At 39.0% G+C, this 19,204-nt stretch overlaps 1 protein-coding gene across 1 annotated transcript; it reads left to right on the top strand.

The window, feature by feature from the left end:
- The first annotated feature begins 583 nt into the window (after positions 1-583).
- gpkow (G patch domain and KOW motifs) lies at positions 584-17,421 on the top strand. The gene is made up of 11 exons (XM_056246651.1): positions 584-782; positions 910-1,082; positions 2,220-2,359; positions 5,672-5,778; positions 7,448-7,655; positions 8,880-9,012; positions 14,964-15,144; positions 15,230-15,353; positions 15,562-15,631; positions 15,724-15,809; positions 16,708-17,421. The coding sequence occupies exons 1-11, from the start codon at positions 601-603 to the stop codon at positions 16,834-16,836; spliced, it is 1,533 nt and encodes a 510-aa protein (XP_056102626.1). The 5' UTR covers positions 584-600; the 3' UTR covers positions 16,837-17,421.
- The last annotated feature ends 1,783 nt before the right edge of the window (positions 17,422-19,204 follow it).

The following is a 19,204-nucleotide window of genomic DNA, read 5'->3' as shown; positions in this document are numbered from 1 at the left end:
TAGTTATGGATGGGCATAGTCTATGATTAGGCAAGAGAGTCAAAGATGAATAGGTCATTTAAAAATAATAATAATAATAAAAAACGCTTTTATTAATCACTGATTAATCACTTTTATGAAACCTTTTACAAACCTACGCCCACACTTTGCGGGCAAATATAGGCTAAACAACTAGATCAATCTTTATGTGCTTTAGGCTTGCATAACTCCTGTATATTAATATTTATTACAACAATTTCCATACTTGGGAGCAAAAAATATATATTTCTAATTTAATCATTTGTACTAAACTATGCTTGGCTTATATTTTCACCGCTAATTTCCAATAGGGGTCACTGCAAGGTGAGTTTAAACAAGGTAGAACTGTAGCTATTAATTACTAATATAATGATATATTACTAACAAAATAATAGAACAGGTAATTGTGCCTTACCAATGTTAGACAACATTTTCTCTACATATTTAAAACATTAGAAAGAAGAGATAAAGTCGTTTGTACCGTGTTGCACTATGGGAATTGTCGTCTTTCGAACCCTTCCGGGTATAGAGATGTTTGCACAATAAAACTACATTTACCAGCGATTACAACACACAACAAACATGGCGTCGCCGGAGTGGCACCAGGAGCGTCAATCACTGAAGATTAATATTGGCCAAGATGATGGGGGCAAAAAATCTGCCCCAATATCATTCGGTTTTAGTAAAACATTGAGCAGGGCCAAACCCGGGAAAGCGGAAGAGCGAGATTTTTTAGTTGAAGTAGAAGGGAAAGAACTAAAAGGGTGAGTTGAATGCTAACGTTAGCTAGGTTAGCAAATAGTTTCAATAAAAGCAGTGTAATCAATGTTGATTGTTTAACGTTATATCTTTTCGTGTCCTTCAACTTGTTTATGCCTGTTGCTTCTACAGAACCAAACCGGTGGAGAAACCGAAGGAGCTTATTATCCCGTTGATCCACAAGAACCGGTGGTACCGACAGGATGCTGAGCGAGGGGAAAAGAGCAGCGAGGACAAGACCAAAGACCCGTCCCGGGAGGAGCAGGACACGGTGGAGTCTCAAGCCGTCAAAGAACTCATCGAAGGTGTGTTGCTCTATTATTCGTTCAGTTGGTTTTGGACGCGTTTTAAAAACCTAGTGAGATGCCTTTAAGGACGCGTTTTTGGGCACCCACACATATAACATTACCAAACTTACATGATTCATGGCATTTAGACTGGAATACCACGGCAGTACATTTGTAAATTAATATTTTAATAGTTAAGTGTTTACAAAAGGTTGTCAATGTACTGCAAAAGTTGCATATGATGCCCTAAAAGGCTGCCCAAGTCGCTAACTAGATTTCAAAACACAACCTTGTTTGTTTACTTTTTGTTTACTTGTGAGATGTCAAATTTACCCTACAGTTTCAGATTATGGCAATAAATCTTAAGGATTTCCCTCGTGAAAACGAATTTTGCTTAATTGAATTGAATGAACGCTTATACTATTACACCTCAAATCTTAAAGTTAAATAAAAACAAATACTATACTTGCAGATATATTAATGAAATAAAATGCCACTTAAGTGTACTTAAAGAGAGTGCACCTTCATGACTGCTTCTTTATACATTTAAGTACACCTTTAATTCATTATTATAATATTTTTTGTCATGTTTTAAGGTAGTACACTTATTTTGATATGTTGACTTGACTAACATACTAAAGCACATAAAAGTACTTTATTATAATTTTTAACTGTATTTAAAATTACATTTAAAAGGTAACATACTATATTCCAAATACGTTGAAATGCACAACAAAAAGTTTCAATAGAAATTACATTAAAGCATAGCCTATTTTAGTTTACTGTAAATGCTTGTCTGTACATTTAGCAGTACATTTTAACTATATTTCAAAGACAATAGAAGTAATTATGAAATTATATTTAAAGTACTTAAGTACTACTTAAGTATGTCAAAACACTCTTATGTTCAATTAATGGCATTTCATATACATTTAAACTAGAATACAGTTTCATTTAATTGCAATTAACATGCAATTATGGCAATATTGTGGCTTGATGGTTATAGATCTGGGCTGGTAAGTCAAAGGTTGTATGCTCTACTTCTTGTCATTGTACTAAAAATACAGTAAGTCAGGGTTTTTATTTATAAGAAAGCATTTACTAAATGAATAATAAAGTATTAATGTAGTTCTGTTTGAATGTCATCTACTACAGAGTCTCAAAAACACCAGGAGAGATGGAAGAACGGACCACAGTCGGATCCGAACCTTGCCATTCCTATTCTCATGCAGAACCAGGCTCCCGAGGGCTTTGAGGATGGTGATAAAGTCAACGTGGATATGAGACCAGAGTCGGTAGGTCCTTGATGGATAAAAAAAGATGGATTGAAGGAACTGTTTCACCTAACCTGTTTAAGCCAAAGTTGAGCCCCTTTACTGTTTTCAGATAGTCTATCCAGCAATGAATGTTGGTTCTCAGAATGGTGTGTTACACATTATTAAAAGGATAGTTCACCCAAAAATTAAGACAAAATAAGTTATTTTGAAGAATATGGGAAACCAAACAGTTGATAAACTTCAATTGGGTCCATCAACTGTTTTGATTACCCATATTCTTCAAAATATCTTCTTTTGTGTTCAGCAGAAGAAAGAAATTCATGCAGGTTCGGAACTACTTGAGGGTGAGTAAATTTGTGGGTGAACTGTCCCTTTAAATAATTAAAGACTTAAACGCTTTTGCAAATACTTTATCTCCTCCTGAGAATCCTGCACATAGGATACATTTTAGTGTCAAATTCATCATAGCAATGCTATTGAATTAAATGGAAAAATCTTGTAAAGCTGGATGAATCTGTCCTTATAGATCCAGAAGTGAGGCCATCCTTAAAAATATTTTGGTTTGCAGTAACAGCAATAAAATAAAATAAAAGGGTCAGTAGGTAGGTCTATTTTTTTTTTTTTCAAGATTCAATGTAAAAAAAAAAGGATAATTTTGGTCATGGTGATTACGTCGGTATGAATCTAAACAAATTTACATATCGTGACGTCACTGACTGGGTCTTCAACCCATGCCTTCGGGCCCACCATTGCGAACCTCATTCTGATACAGGTTATAGACCACAAACAATTTGAAATCTTTGTCAAAAAAACATATTTATTGCATTAATTCCAGCTGCATTCATTTGGAAAAAAAAATAGGCTGAATCAAAAAAAGAAGAAAAAAAAGGAGCCACTAGATTTCCATGAAAGTGGATTTTCAGAGGGAAACAAATAAATTAAAATGACTAATCTCACCAGCGCCGCGCCGACCAATAAAACAGCGCGTTTGGCACCATTCGTTTACATTTGACCCATACTATTACAAGCCCCCTTTCTGGTCTAGGGGCAGGAAAGGAGGGTAACAAAAAGTTGCAGGGAGAGAGTGAGAGATTTGACCCATAAACATCTGCTATTAACGGAAATCAGTGAGGTCAAATGGCTAGGCGCATTGTAGAAACTATAGGCCGATTAAGTAGTCCTGACATATTATGGAATGGTCGATTTTCTTTTGTGCTATTTAGTACATTTCGGTATGGGATGTGCTGTTTTATTGGTCAGCGCGGCGCTGGTGAGATTAGTTCGCGCCGCGCTGACCATTGGCTGGCGCAAGCAAACACTTCTCTCTGCGCTGTCGAGTCTGTCGCGGCTCGGTCCATTGAGCCACGCAGATTACAAGTCAGCGCAGCGCGAACTCTGTAACACCGCGCCGTTTGTCCCACTTTCGGTGTGTTTGGCTTCCCACACTTATGTGTGTTTGTTTGTCAGAGCCTGCAGTTGCTGTGTGACGCGCGTTCGCGGTGGGCATATCATGACGAGCTGGACGCGCTCCGAGAAAAGGCCGTTAACATCGATTCCCTATTCTCCTATTTGACCATTAAGAATTTCGAATAATGAGCGACTAAATGTAGGCTCATATACAGACGTATTTCACAAGCAGCCGCGCCGCAGCCATCATCACCGAGCGCGAACCATTGACAGTGAATGAAACGAAGCGAACGCACAGGCCATGTGACATGCATAAACCAATGGTGTAAACATAATCATAATAGATGACGCCACGGGGTTTTATTTAAAAGAAAGAACATAGCCTACGCAATTTATATTCACAATACTTACTATAATATAATTTATATTATTTTATTGCATTTGTGTTAGTTGTTTGAAGAGTAAAAAAAAATCGGTCGGTCTTAATGCAAGTTTACAACCGGCAAGTCGGTCGGACTAAAAGGGGAAAAAAATAAATAATTGGGTCGGTCCTAATTCGACAGGGTCGGTCGGGTTACGGCAAACAAGAATATTTTTAAGGATGGCCTGAGTCACAATCGTACAGAGTTAACGTTCTGCAAATACTGCGAGTTGAGAAATTCTAAACAAAAAGGTTTGCAATATTTGGTTTTCTCCTTTTGTATTTTGGTACAGTTTGTCTAGCTAAACAAAATGGAGCTAAAACGGTGCTGAGTTTGCTAAAACAATGACTAATGCTATAAGCAATTTGGTTATGATTAACAGCCAAAACTTGTTTCGTAAGAGAATAAGTTAATATATTTTGTCGATACACTATCATTTAAAACCGGGGTGGGATTTTTAAAAATGCATTTGAAAGTCGTCTCTTTCGTTTACCAAGGCTGCATTTATTTGATCAAAAATACAGTAATAATGTAAAACATATTATAATTCAAAATAACTGTTTTTTTATTAAACAGCTAAACCAAACAGCTGCACATTTGAACAGGGCGCCACTCAGAAAATGTATCAGCTCGGCTCAAAACACACCACAGCGCCAATGCATTTACTCGCTGACCGTCTCGAAATTTAAAAAAATGTACCTCAGTAAAAATCCCATCATGCAAGCTAACTGTTTAAAAGAGAAATGGCTATTATTGGTACTGCACCTTTTGTGCTCGCTGTATATGGCTGTGTTCAATTCTGTATACAGATAAAGATCCCTCTCAGTTTTAATTGCAAATCTGGGCCATATCAGTGTGTTTGAACATGCTGAGGATTTCTAATGCAGTTGTAGCTGTTGATTTGTGAAGTGTATTTTATTAAAACTCATTAGTGTTCTATGAGTGTATGTTCTGCTGCTCGAGCTGTTGTCCAGTAATGGTGCCAAATGTGGTGTCAGCACAGGGCAGTTCAAGGTCATTGCACACGCAGTGTTCTTGTTACATTCACATTGTGTTTGTGTGTGTGTAGTATAAGGGTGTGTCCTAATGAAATGAGTGATGAAGAACTCTCCTGCTGCATCCAAACAGCTTACTCTGCATAAACCTCTCTCTCTCTCTCTTTCTTACACACACCTCCAGTGTCATTTTCTCCTGCAGTGCAAGTCCATCACTTGTAGATTGTTGTGAGAGCGCCAGCTACAGCTTGATTAGGCTTTAACACGATTTTGAGTGAATTCTACTCTGCCTGTCAAAGAGCTTGTTTCTTCCACTGCGTAAAAAAGAAGCTGTTATATTTCATCTAATTATCAGCTTCTCTGTAGGTTGAGGTGTGTGTTTCTAATTAGTGTCTGAATGTGTTTTTGGTTGCTTTGTAAGTCTGTACGTGTTGGCTTGTGCTTGATTTCTCTGTGGAGATGTTTGAGATGTGTATTGAATATTGATCTGATTCGTTCTGATTTAGTCCACAGAGGCCGACTATGAACTTGTTCCTGTGGAGGCTTATGGGTTGGCCATGCTGAAGGGAATGGGCTGGAAGCAAGGAGAGGGAATTGGACGCACATTTAAACAGTAAGGACCACTTTTTTTTTTCCATGAATTGTAATTAAAGTAATTAAAACGAGTGGGAGGGAGCAGAAAAATGCACCACGGCTCAGTGTGTGCCACTATGTAGGCCACAGTTTCGACTAAAGTGTTTTTGTTTTTCAATTTAAAAAATGAATCTCTTTTTTTTTTAAGTGCCCTTGACACTCAGCATATTCAGATGTTTGTTTCATTAATCATTTCCATGCCAGTGTCTGTGATTTTTTTTATTTTTTTGGTGAGAAAAGTTTATGGTAAAACTATATATATATGTATTTTTAAAATCAATTTTTGGTAAAGATTTTGGTTTAACTTTAAATTTAAATTTCTTTGAAGATTTCTCAGAGGGTTGAACCTAGTACAAGCTAATAAAATATCCATCAGTCATAAAGGATTTTGACAAAAGGTACATGTTGATTGATCTTCTCCTAATATTTAAAATCTTGTCAGATGTTCTTGAAAATCTTATATTCAAAAGTACAGTGCAATGTACCATAATGGTCATCGTGATATTAAAAATTAAATGTTTTAAAGCTGAAAATTCAACACAATTATTTAAAATAAAATAAAAAATGATCAGTTATAGCCTAGGTGATTTTGTCCTCATTCATCCCTAATTGTATGTGTGTATTATATACTTATATATCGTCTCTAAAAGAGCTTTACACTGCACACACTGTCTCAGAAGAGCAGGAAACATTTTAAAGGATCCTTTCCATCCGGGTCATCATTTGTTTGAATTGCTGCCCTCTGGTAAACGATTTAGGTCCATCAAATCGCAGATCAATACACTCAAGAACAGTTTTTACCCCAGCGCTATACGGGAGTTGAACAATGCCAGCTCACACACACATACTCATAAACCGAGAAATGCACCAATCTGATGGGTCATGTTATATCTCATCTTATAGAAGGTTAACAACACACTCTGTATATTTCAGCATATATACGTTACACTATATTATTTAAATTGGGTTGCATTCTGTTGCACTTACTCTCGCTTCAGTACTTACTTATATTTTTCTGCACTATTTGACTGTCGCCTTGCTTGCACTGGTTTTATTGTTTTATATTGTCTTTGTGTTGTCTTGATTATGGCATATTGTTTATTGATGTATTGTACTGTATATTGGCCATTATTGTACTCTTTCTATTCTACTTAAATTGTATTATTTAAATTAAATGTTAGTTAGCACAAGCTATATGTGATGGTACCGTAAGGATTGCATTCATTTCGCTATACCTTTGTATAGTGACAATAAAGAATCTTGAATCACTGTTTTGTGCAATAAGCGCTTTCTAATGCACGTGATGTTTGGCTCTCTGCGAGTCTTTTCCGCTCATGTTTCCTTGTGTTGGGATTATTGTCCCAGTTGGAGACATTAATGACGCGAGATTATGATTTTATGTCAAATGCAATGAAGAATTATTTCAGACCGGCTGAGGGAATCTTTGGCGCAGACTGGCCGCAGACTTTTTAATCTTTTGTGCTTACGGGCCCATCTGTCCACTTGTATGGACATGGAAACACACAGGCTGCTCTTTATTAGGGGCGGGATGCGTGCGTGCACATGATGGAGATTCTGTTAGCTTGTGGTTTATTAAAATGTCCTAGTTGCTCCTTTTTAATTATTTAGTTTCTTTTATTACCTGTTAGAGATGTGAAGCCTATAGAGCATCAGTTGAGGCCTAAAGGACTGGGTCTGGGTGCTGATCGCTCATCCATTAGAGACCTGGAGCCCGGTGTCCCCAAGAGACCCCCTAAACCCGGTGATGAGAGGGGGAAAGAAGAGGAGGCGCTGGTTCTGGGGCCTGGAGGATGTGTGCAGGTTGTAGCAGGAGCGCATAAAGATCTGTACGGGAAGGTGAGTGGACTTTACTTCATCTCTATTCAGTTCTGTGACCGTAATGGAGAACCCGTGTACTGACACACTAAAGAGATGATAGAATTACATAAGATGGACCACTTCAAGGCATTTTGTGAGCCAGCAACGCATATATTATGCTTTTAAGATATTAGATATAAGATTTTAAAGTCCCCCTGTGGTGAAAATCAAGTTTTCAATGTTGTGTATATGTCTATAATATGTTAAGACAAACCATATGCAAATTCATAAGTCAATACCATTGCTGAGTACTTTCTCATTAAAATTGCAGTGAACCAAACACAGTCTCAAAAACACGGTTTGAAATCGCTGGTGTTACTGACGACACAAACTACCTTGTAACCAATCACGTCAACGAGTGGATCTGAGTGGAGGCGGGGCTAATTAGCATATTCATAGAACCAAATAATACTCTAAAAAAGGCCAGGGTGTAGTAAAGTTACATGAATTTTTTTTGAGGAAAAAACGTATATATGAAACTTAAATATGTAATTTTGGTGATCAGAGATGAGTTTTAAGGAATACAATTATTGACTACAGGGGGACTTTAAGTATTAATGATCTGAGAAAAGTATGAGATTTTATATCCAGGCCATTTATGTCCTAGTTGAAACCAGTTTGAATAGATCCGACCATGTAAACTGAAGTGTCGAGAGAAACTGCACACAACGGTAATTACAAATGCTGTGTCTAGAAACCTGTTTCCTGTGATCTCATATCTGGTATTAATACTTTTAATGTGTTGTAGCCTGGAATATTTGTACATATTTGTATATATATACACAATACATTGTATCTCTGTGTGTTGGAGATATGATTAAAAAAATGTTGTGGGCTTGTGTTCATAATCTGGCCCTGTTTATAGCTACTTATATCTATATATATACTTTATATATACTACTATTTATATCTTCCATTTATATTTAAGGTTATCAGCTTTGGTTGGTGGTTAATAAAAGTTGTTAGCTCCCTCTCCTGTAAATGAAAAACATGTTTTTGTTAAATTATTTATATATATATATATATATATATATGCGTGCATATGTGCTTGAGTAAAATAAATAAATATGAAATGCAAAAAAAAGTAATTTTTTAACTAGAATATAATAGTCTGAGTGACATTTCTACTTGATTTTCTCCCTGTCTGTGTTTCTTTTTTTTAGCTCATTTTGTCTCCTTTTTTGTCCACCGTTTCTTTGACAGATCGAGGGAGTGGATCCAGATAACGCCAGAGTTGTAGTCAAACTTGCCATCGGCGGCAAGACAGTAACCATCAGTCAGCACTCTTTAAAACTAGTCACTCGCAAGGAATACGACAAATACAGCAAAGACCTCAGTGAGTGTGCTCTTACATCTATATCTGTTGTTCATGACAACTCCAACACTGTCAAATTGCTTTGAATTAGCGGATGTAATATTTCTGGCCTGAGTTTTCCAGTTATTCTACACACCAATCCAAAATGTTGGTCCTAATTTTGTTATTCTGGTGCTTCTCCATCTGTTTTTTTTTCCCATTAAATATTCTTTTAAAGACCTATAAAGAGAAATATTAATTCACAACGTGTTTAACTTCTAGAATGTGACATGGTTTCTTGTGAAACTGAATGTGTGGGAAATAATGTAGATTGTGAAAGTGAGCTCTGATATAATTAGTTCATATTATTTTAATGTGCACTGATGTATTGTGCTTAACTTAGCCTATAGTTTCAACAGTTGAGAATAATACGACTGAAGAACTGGCTTGACTGTGTAAAGTGCAATTCGAGCTTGTGGGAAAACAAGTTGTTTGAGTGCAAGCGTTTAAACCCAAAACATCATCAGCAAGTCTCTATTTTTCTGTAATCAGAAGCTGTGTGGTCTGGGATTCTCACAAGCAGGTTTGCACCCGTGAAACCAGTTTCATCATTTTCAAATTGTAAATATTGTTATTTATGCTTTCAGAAAAGACAATTAGTTGTCTATGAATGTCCACTTGCCCTTTCTTTTCTTTAAAAAAAGAAAAACTCTTAGGCACTTAGAATGGAAGTGAATGAAACCAATTCATAAACATTAAAATACTCGGTTTCAAAATTATAGCTACAAGACATAAACAATGATTTCAGCATTAAAAATGCAGCAAACCCTAAATCTCTAAAACGGCTATAAAAATGTATTTAAACAGCTTTACAGCTCAAATTGTTTTACAGAAAAAAGAAATGAATGCAAGTGCTTTTATAAAACTATTAGCTTCACATTTCCTCAATTGTTCACTTATGTTGTAAGTGCCCCAAGATGATTTCCATTACACGAGAGTAGATGTTAAAACTTCATGCTGATTTGTACTCGGCTTTCGCCAAGATAAGCAAAACTAAGACGTAGCTTTACAGTAAACTATGCTTCTCCATCCATTTACGCTTCTTTCCATAAGGTAGTGTGACTCCCCTTCTGTCCGGCGTTAACGGCAGCAGTGTACTTGGCGCGTTAGCGCACGCGACGGCTGCAACTACAGGACCAGCACGACAACCGTCTGGATTGAACAGAGTAGGGGACATCTCTAGGGTCTTCAAGTGGGCACCTTCCGTCCTCAGTGTTTCGTCGACTAGCCCACGACCCCTCAAGAGGGCTCGACAGTGACTCTGGCGTCCCAGAGTCACCCCCCTCCGTCCCCCACTCAACTCAGCCCAGCTTACTGACCTCCACATCCCTCCTGCTGCTGAGAACTAACCACAATATCACAATCTCTCCGCAACCCAACCATACGCGCCAACCCGTTGACTAAGGCTGTCGAGCCCCACTGGTGCGTTAATATGTAGTTTCAGTGGACAACGGTTCCGTATGGCATACCACCTACTGCAAAACACAATATCTACCCAACCACCCGTCATTCACGCAATATCCACAGGAACGTATACAAACAAACCAACAGACTCTTCAAGTTTTCAAGAACTCTACGAAACCGTAGCGTGGCGGCCTGTACACAGCCAGCTAGAATCTTTCTGTCTCAACCACAGCCAGTTGCTGCTCCTTTCTGCTGCTTCAGATAAGTTCTTTACTGTGCGACGCAACTCTTGGCCACTGAATCCGACGTCTCTGAGGAACCGGGTTGTAGAGTGTGCCACAAAACCTCGACAACCCACTTCCACTGGATAAACCTGGACTCTCCATCCTCGCTGTTCTGCTTCAGTGGCCAGATGAGCATACCGCAGTTTCTTCCTCTCATATGCCTCATCTACCGCATCCTCCCATGGCACTGTTAACTCTATCAGTTGAACAATGCGTGCTGATCCAGACCACAAAACAATATCTGGTCGTAGGTTAGTGGTGGCAATCTCAGGTGGAAAAATAAGCCGTTGGTCAAGATCAGCCAGCATCTTCCAGTCCCTAGCAGCTTCCAGTTGTCCTGGGCGAGAATTGGTGTTAACACCTTTTCTTGGTGGTTGCTCGCCTGGGCGGAGGAATATTGTCTTCTGCATGTAATGTTTTGCTAGAACAGGTGGCAACTTATTGGTCATGTTACGCTTGCCTTCTAATGCTAAAGCCAAACATCGCAGTACTTGGTCATGGCGCCAAGTAAACCGACCTTGGCTAAGAGCCACCTTACATCCTGTCAAAATGTGCCTTAATGTGGCAGGTGATGAACACAAAGGACAAGAGGGATCCTCTCCTACCCAGAGGTTTAGGTTCTGCGGTGATGGGAGAACATCATATGTTGACCTAATAAGGAAACTGATCCTACTCTCTTCCATTGACCAAAGGTCTTGCCAGCCCATCTTACGTTGTTCCACACTCTCCCATCTCATCCACTCTCCCTGCTTGGCCTGTGAAATGGCCTTTATACACCTCATCCTCTCCTCCTGCTGTCGCACCTCGTTGACTACCAGCTTCCTCCTTTGAGCTGGGCCTGCCTTGTGCCATTTAGGAGGAGCTAAACTGAGCCCAAAACCCCCTCTTCCATGCTGTACCTGTCCCACGATATCCCTAATTTGAAGGGCAGCCTTTGCCTCTACTACAGATTTCTTTGCTGACCACTTTCTACCAGTTTTTAACACAGGGGCTGCCTCCCTTACACATTTGTCGCGTGACTCTACTAAGGTCATTTCCAGTCTGACCTTGGCACACTTGAACTCCTCGGTTAAAGCAGAGACTGGCAGCTGCAATATTCCTTTACTATAAAGTCCTACTCTGCTGAGGCAGCGTGGAACTCCCAACCATTTCCTGATGTATGAACTTACCAACGCTTCCAGCTTCTCCACTGTTGTCAAAGAAACCTCGTACACGGTCAGTGGCCACAGCAACCTCGGCAGTAGACCAAACTGAAAGCACCAGAGTTTTAGTTTACCAGGTAGAGCACAGCTGTTTATGCTCTTCAACCCTTCCACTGCTTGTCGTCTAACTTCTCCCACCCGAACTGTGTCCTTTAGATCCCCATCGTACCATCTCCCAAGACTCTTCACTGGCTTCTCAGAAACTGTTGGTATTGCCTCACCATTAATGAAGAATGTTTTATCTACTACCTTTCCTTTAACTATCGAGATGCTCCTTGATTTAGAGGGCTTAAATTTCATTCGTGCCCATTCAATATTATCTGTTAACTTCCCCAATAACCGATTAGTGCAGGCTACTGTTGTAGTCATGGTTGTCATGTCATCCATGTATGCTCTGATTGTTGGTAGTCGCATCCCAGAAGCCAAGCGCTCTCCTCCTACTACCCATCTTGATCCCCTCATGATTACTTCCATCGCCATGGTAAAAGCCAGTGGAGAAATGGTGCATCCTGCCATTATTCCAACCTCTAGGCATTGCCATGCAGTGCTGAATTTTGGAGTTGAGAAACTGAATTGCAAATCTCCAAAATAGGCTTTCACTAAATTTGTTATTGACATTGGTACTCTGAAAAAATCAAATGCTGCCCAAAGAAGCTCATGTGGCACTGAACCATATGCATTAGCCAAATCCAGGAATGTCACATGGAGCTCCTTCCTCTCCTTTTTAGCTGACTGAATTCGTTGCCAGATAACATTGATGTGTTCTAAGCATCCTGAGAACCCTGGAATACCCGCTTTTTGAACTGAGGTGTCAATGAAGCCATTCTTTAACAGGTAGGTGGACAATCTCTGGGCAATAATGCTGAAGAAAATCTTACCCTCAACGTTTAATAGTGAAATAGGACGAAACTGACTGATGCTTGTAGCATCTTTTTCTTTAGGTATAAAGACTCCACCTGCTCTGCGCCATGCTCTAGGTACAACCTGTTTTTCCCATGCCACTTTTATCAATTTCCACAGAATTCGCAGAACTCCTGAAGCACTCTTGTACACTCTGTACGGAACTCCATTAGGCCCTGGAGATGATGAAGCCCTTGCCTTTCTCACAGCCTGCTCTACCTCTTTCCACTTAGGTGCACAGACCTCCATTTGGTATTCTGGTGGGTTGATAGGTGGTATGTCTGATGGAATTGACATAGGCTCATGCCTTTTTGCATCTGTATGCGTGTCCTCCAAATATCTCTCTAGCTCAATCCTAGATGTTTTTAAAGTGCCATTCTTCTCACTGGTGAATAACTTCTTTACGAATTTGAATGGGTCTTTATAGAAATTAGCCCTCGCACGTTCCTTCTTTTTGTAGCGTTTCCGTAGGCGCTCAGCTCTGCGTAATGTTGCCAGCTTATCTTTTATGGCCCTTTGTAAGAGATTGAGTCCCTCCTTCTGACTTTGTTCTGCTCTTTTCCATTGCTTCCTCAGCTGTCTCCTTTCTCTAACTAACCCTTCAATTTTCTGCTGCCGTCTAGACATTCCAGGAGTAGTTTGTACTTTTTCCTTCCTTTTTTCCACACCAAACCTCTCACTTCCATATGCGTAAATGATGTCCCCAAATTTATCCAGCTTCTTTTCAACTGTACCAGTTAATCTTTCCAATGCAAAGCATAGATCTGTGTTTACCGTGTCCCATGCAGTTTTCTCACAAGCTCTTGGCCATCTAACTCCAGGCCTATGCCCGTTGAGGTTCTTTTCTCTCTTATGCTGGTTAGCCTGACCGGGTTCACAAGTATGAATATGTTCATCACTAACTGTGCAAGCCCTCCTTTCGTCAATGACAGGGGTGCTGATATCCTGCGAGCTGTGGTTTGCTTCCTGTCGCTGGATTTCATTCGACTGACTTGACTGACTTTGTAAGAAGTACTGATCAATGCGAGGCCCTTGTCCCTTCTCCCTCAAGCATTTCATTTTCCCTTGATGAACCTTCAAACCCCTGACCGTTGTCACCTTGCTCCAGCCACAGACACAAACTTGGAGTTCAATGACTTTACTTACTGCAGCTCTTGAACTAGTCTTACTCTCCATACTCATATCCGTTTCCATTCCTAAGTCGTTAACCATGTTGTCCAACATTGAGTCATCTTCCGCCCCCGCTCTCGCAGACTCTAGGGGTATTTTTCTCTTTAATTTCTCAGAAGCCTTGGGCGGGTGTCTCCAGCATCCTGTAAACACGGAGCTGGATACTGCCGACAAGGGTAGCTAACCCTTACCAGCCCCATTGGGGTCTCTTTCCTCCTGTCAGCTGTCTCTCCAGGCTGTCACAAGGTCTTTCCCTGGTTGCCAGCAGCACTATTCACCGCAGTCACTGGATGTATCCAGATCTTCATGATTTCCATTACACGAGAGTAGATGTTAAAACTTCATGCTGATTTGTACTCGGCTTTCGCCAAGATAAGCAAAACTAAGACGTAGCTTTACAGTAAACTATGCTTCTCCATCCATTTACGCTTCTTTCCATAAGGTAGTGTGACTCCCCTTCTGTCCGGCGTTAACGGCAGCAGTGTACTTGGCGCGTTAGCGCACGCGACGGCTGCAACTACAGGACCAGCACGACAACCGTCTGGATTGAACAGAGTAGGGGACATCTCTAGGGTCTTCAAGTGGGCACCTTCCGTCCTCAGTGTTTCGTCGACTAGCCCACGACACCTCAAGAGGGCTCGACAGTGACTCTGGCGTCCCAGAGTCACCCCCCTCCGTCCCCCACTCAACTCAGCCCAGCTTACTGACCTCTACATCCCTCCTGCTGCTGAGACCTAACCACAATATCACAATCTCTCCGCAACCCAACCATACGCGCCAACCCGTTGACTAAGGCTGTCGAGCCCCACTGGTGCGTTAATATGCAGTTTCAGTGGACAACGGTTCCGTATGGCATACCACCTACCGCAAAACACAATATCTACCCAACCACCCGTCATTCACGCAATATCCACAGGAACGTATACAAACAAACCAAAATAACATTGAATTAATCGTTGTTTTTGTCTACCAGGTCGTCTTAGTAAAGCACACAAGGACAAAGAGAGAGAAAAAGAGCGGGAACAGCAGAGGGTACGAGAGCAGAAGTTAAACGGCAAAGATGAGAGGGGAAAGACAGATAGAGATCGAGACCGGGAGACAGACAGAGAGAAAGATCAGAAGAAAAGGAAACACAGAGAGTCAAGTGCAGACAGGTAAGACAGGCACTCAAGAACAGCATGTTTCACATGTATAATATTGAATCTATATTTATGTGTTTGAACGTCCTGTTCCTGCCAGAGAGAAGCCTCCCCCGGCTAAAGAGTCGCGTCCCTCTCCACCGGCCCCCTCATGGCTCCAACGCGACCTCCGTGTGCGATTCATAGATAAAGCATTCAAAGGAGGCAAATACTACAACTCTAAGGTACTTGACTAGTGTTGTGAGCCTGGGTTGTTTAGTACAGTGTCTGTATTGGTGTTTTAGGAGGGAAACACAGATGTGTTCTTGTTTTCATAAATGCACTGAACAGAATGTTTTTTTTTTCCCGATTATCCATAATTAAGATATTATGAAGCCATAAGATATTAGTATAAATTGAAGTAAATTTTTTTCATTTGTTTTGTGTGTTTAGATGAGAATCGAGGATGTCCTGACGCCCCACACCTGTGTGTGTCGTACAGAGGACAACAGGCTGCTGGACGGTACGACACACTTTCACCTTGACCATTATAAGAGGCATTTTAACAGTGAGACTTTGGCCTTATAACTGGTTTTAATCATTTGTCTGTTTCAGATATTAGACAGAAAATGCTGGAGACCATTGTACCCAAGAACGACTCGGACTTCGTTATGGTGGTTATGGGAGAACACCGAGGACAGGTATATGGATTCACTTGTTTGCTCTGTTTTCCGAATCCTAGTGGGCCGCCTACTTAGACAGCATTGCAGGCGTCAGACACTTCTGGACTTCATCAAGGTGTTACACACAGAATAATGTTGACATTACTTGTTATGAAGTAAACCTATTCAAATAATTTTAATTAATTTGAAGTGAAGCAAAAATTAAAAATAAATATCACGTGAAATAGCAAACCTTCATCAAATAAAAATTAGAAATGTTGCCGTGGCAAGTTATTTAAATAAAATAAGTTGAAAATGACAAAAACTAAAATAAAAGTCTAAATAAATAAACACAAAATATAAAAACAAAAGCTAATTCAAAATATGAATAAATAATATAACCGTATATAAATGATACTAAAATAGCTCTGCTTATACCTCATTTGGTCCAAAGGCAGGCTGCGTGGCATTTATCACATATGAGGCAATCCCAGAATGCACAGCAAGATGGATTTTATTTTAGTTTTATTCACTACTAAAATTAGTTAAAATTGGTAACCTAATTAAAATAAAATATTTGTGCATACCAATTTGGGCCGTGAAACGATTAATAGTGATTAGTCGCATCCAAAATAAACGTTTGTTTACATAATGTGTGTGTGTACTGTGTATAATTATTTTTATATATAAATACACACACATGCATAGAAATATTTGCATGTATATACTGTATATATTTATATATGATTTATATTATATATAAATTACACATTTTTCTTAAATATATACATGTATGTGTGTGTGTGTGTATATATATATATATATATATATATATATATATATATATATATATATATATATATATATATATATATATATATATATATATATGAAGAAGTGCATTTATGCTGTAGAATGATAATGGCTTATCTTGCAGGTGGGCCGCATCCTGAAGCGAGACCGGGAGAAGTGTCGAGCCATGGTTCAGCTGGACCGTTACGAGGAGCAGCTGTTCACTCTCGACTACGATGCCATCTGTCATTATGTGGGCGGAACAGAACACTGAGAAACCAATCGGATGATACGACACGCCTTTCATCATCCCGACCCTGTTTTGATTGGCTTCCGTTAATTCATAGTGACCAACATGTCAGATACATTACATTTTTAATACAACCAAGACTTAATTTATTTTACTAGTTGTGTTGTATTTTTAAACGCATCTGAATGATAAGACACGTGATCTTAAAGCAACATAATATCTTGTTAGTAAGAGTCTGTTGTTACGAAAAAATATTTTGCATATTTTGTGTTGTGCTTAGAAATGTGAGCGGGATCAATGACAAAAAGTGACATTTTCCTCTCTGTATAGTGATAATGAACATTTACGCAGGTCAGCCATTGTAGCATCAGTGTTTGAGTGTCTGCTGCTGATCTGGGAAGAACATGACATTTCATTTTGGCCCAATGTAATTAAATATCTCACTGCCAATTAGAATCCAAAAACTTTTGAAACTCTGCATGGTTTCTTAGTCCAATAAAGATCTGAATTTATGAAAAGGTTAACAGTTTGTACAGAGTTATACACAAGCCACTTAGAATTTTCACTCATGTTATCTTTTTATAATAAAATATTAAAATTCCTTCAAAATGTCTTTGAATTGATATCTTGGTCTATAACATCACTCGTCCTTTACCCTATATTTTATACATGAATTTCTAAGACCTCTAAATTATCAACATGATTAACTTTCCTGACAAACCTGTTGTACACAATCATACTTTTTTTTAAAGGCCTTTTAATTTAGCATAGATTTTTATACAAGTAAATGTAAGAATAACTTTTATGTTATTAATATTTCAAGATACATTTGCAAATTGGGTTTACTTAATTATCCATACATAATATTTTAGAAAAATCATGTTAAAACCCAAGTATTAAATATACATCAGGCTTTTAAGGAACTTTTACTTGTAAATCTTTCAATCATCATTGTATTGCTTTGCATTATTTGCCCCCACAATAGAAACCGCAGAGCTTTGATCATAAAAGCTAAACTAAAGTTGAACTAAACTCTTACTTCGACATTATTAGAGGATATACCCCCGGTTTCACATACAAGGCTGAATCTAAGTTCTGCCTGTGAAACCAGTCTATAGAGTGACAACTGATATTTATATGCATTTTATGTAAGTAGTCTCTAATGGAAATCTCACTGATATACATTATAAGCTATCAGAGTTTCATCTCACCTTTTGGCCATATAAATAACATCATCTGCACCAAATTGCATATTTCTGCTCAGTATGGGCCTCTGAATAAAAGATTTTTTTTCCTCGAGAGTGAGCTCCACATTTCCATGTGGGCCATAAAAAACTGATGCACCAAATATGTTACAAACACGTTTTCTTAGTATTACATATTATTATTATTAATTATACTGTATATATATATTTTATCCTGACAAGCCTTACATATGAAATAACTGACAATTATTTAATATGTTGTCAGGATTAAAGAATACACCAAAAAAATAGGTATTTTTGCTATTAAAGTGGCATTAGCTTGGTTGTCACTACTTCAGCTTTTCTTTATGTATGCCGATGTTTTCACTTGTTTTTTGTCGATCTTGTTTTTTGACAAATATCTAAATAGTATTAGTCCCCCTGTAGTCAATAATTGTATCAATTAAAACTCATCTTTGATCACCAAAATTACATATTTAAATACATTAAAATAGCTTGAATGTAACTCTACACCCTTGCCTCATTTAGTATGCATTGAATATGCAAATTAGCCCCGCCTCCACTCACTCACACCAGCAGAGGGATCCACTTGTTGATGTGATTGGTTACTGGGTAGTTTATGACGTCAGAAACACCAGTGATTCAAACCAGTTTGGTTCACTGCAGTTTTAAGGAGAAAATACTAAGCAACGGTGTTGTCTTATGAATTTGCACATGGTTTGTCTTACAGTATATTAAAAACACCACATAGACATATAAACAACATTAAAGTCCCTGTAAAGGCAATTCTAAAAAAAAAATCTAAACCCATTATAAATGTTAGAAATGTATTGCTAAAACATATTACAAAGACTGTGAACTGTGAATTACTGAATTGTGGAGTTAGACCGTTAAACAGTTTTTCACCATTGCTATTTTCCTGATTTTTTGGGCGGGGCTAAAACGGGGCTCGATGACGCACTGGAGGCCCTGAGCTCCTGGACACGCCCCTACTTGATGACGCACTGAGGCCACTCAATCGCGACTTACTGTCAAGTACTATTAGGGTGTACTCACACAAGCCAGTTTGAACCGTGCCCGAGTGCGTTTGACCACCAAAGCGCGGTTCGTTTGACTAGTGTGAGTGCTCCGAACCGTGCCCGGGCGCGGCTCGATTAGCCGGCCCTGGCCCGCTTGGAAGAGGTGGA

The sequence above is a fragment of the Rhinichthys klamathensis genome, unplaced genomic scaffold (assembly GCF_029890125.1).
Source record: "Rhinichthys klamathensis goyatoka isolate OS25496 unplaced genomic scaffold, OSU_Roscu_1.1 h1tg000040l_1, whole genome shotgun sequence".
NCBI classification, from domain to species: domain Eukaryota; kingdom Metazoa; phylum Chordata; class Actinopteri; order Cypriniformes; family Leuciscidae; genus Rhinichthys; species Rhinichthys klamathensis.
Note: the sequence above shows the minus strand (reverse complement) of the source record. Positions and strands in the feature narration are given on the sequence as shown.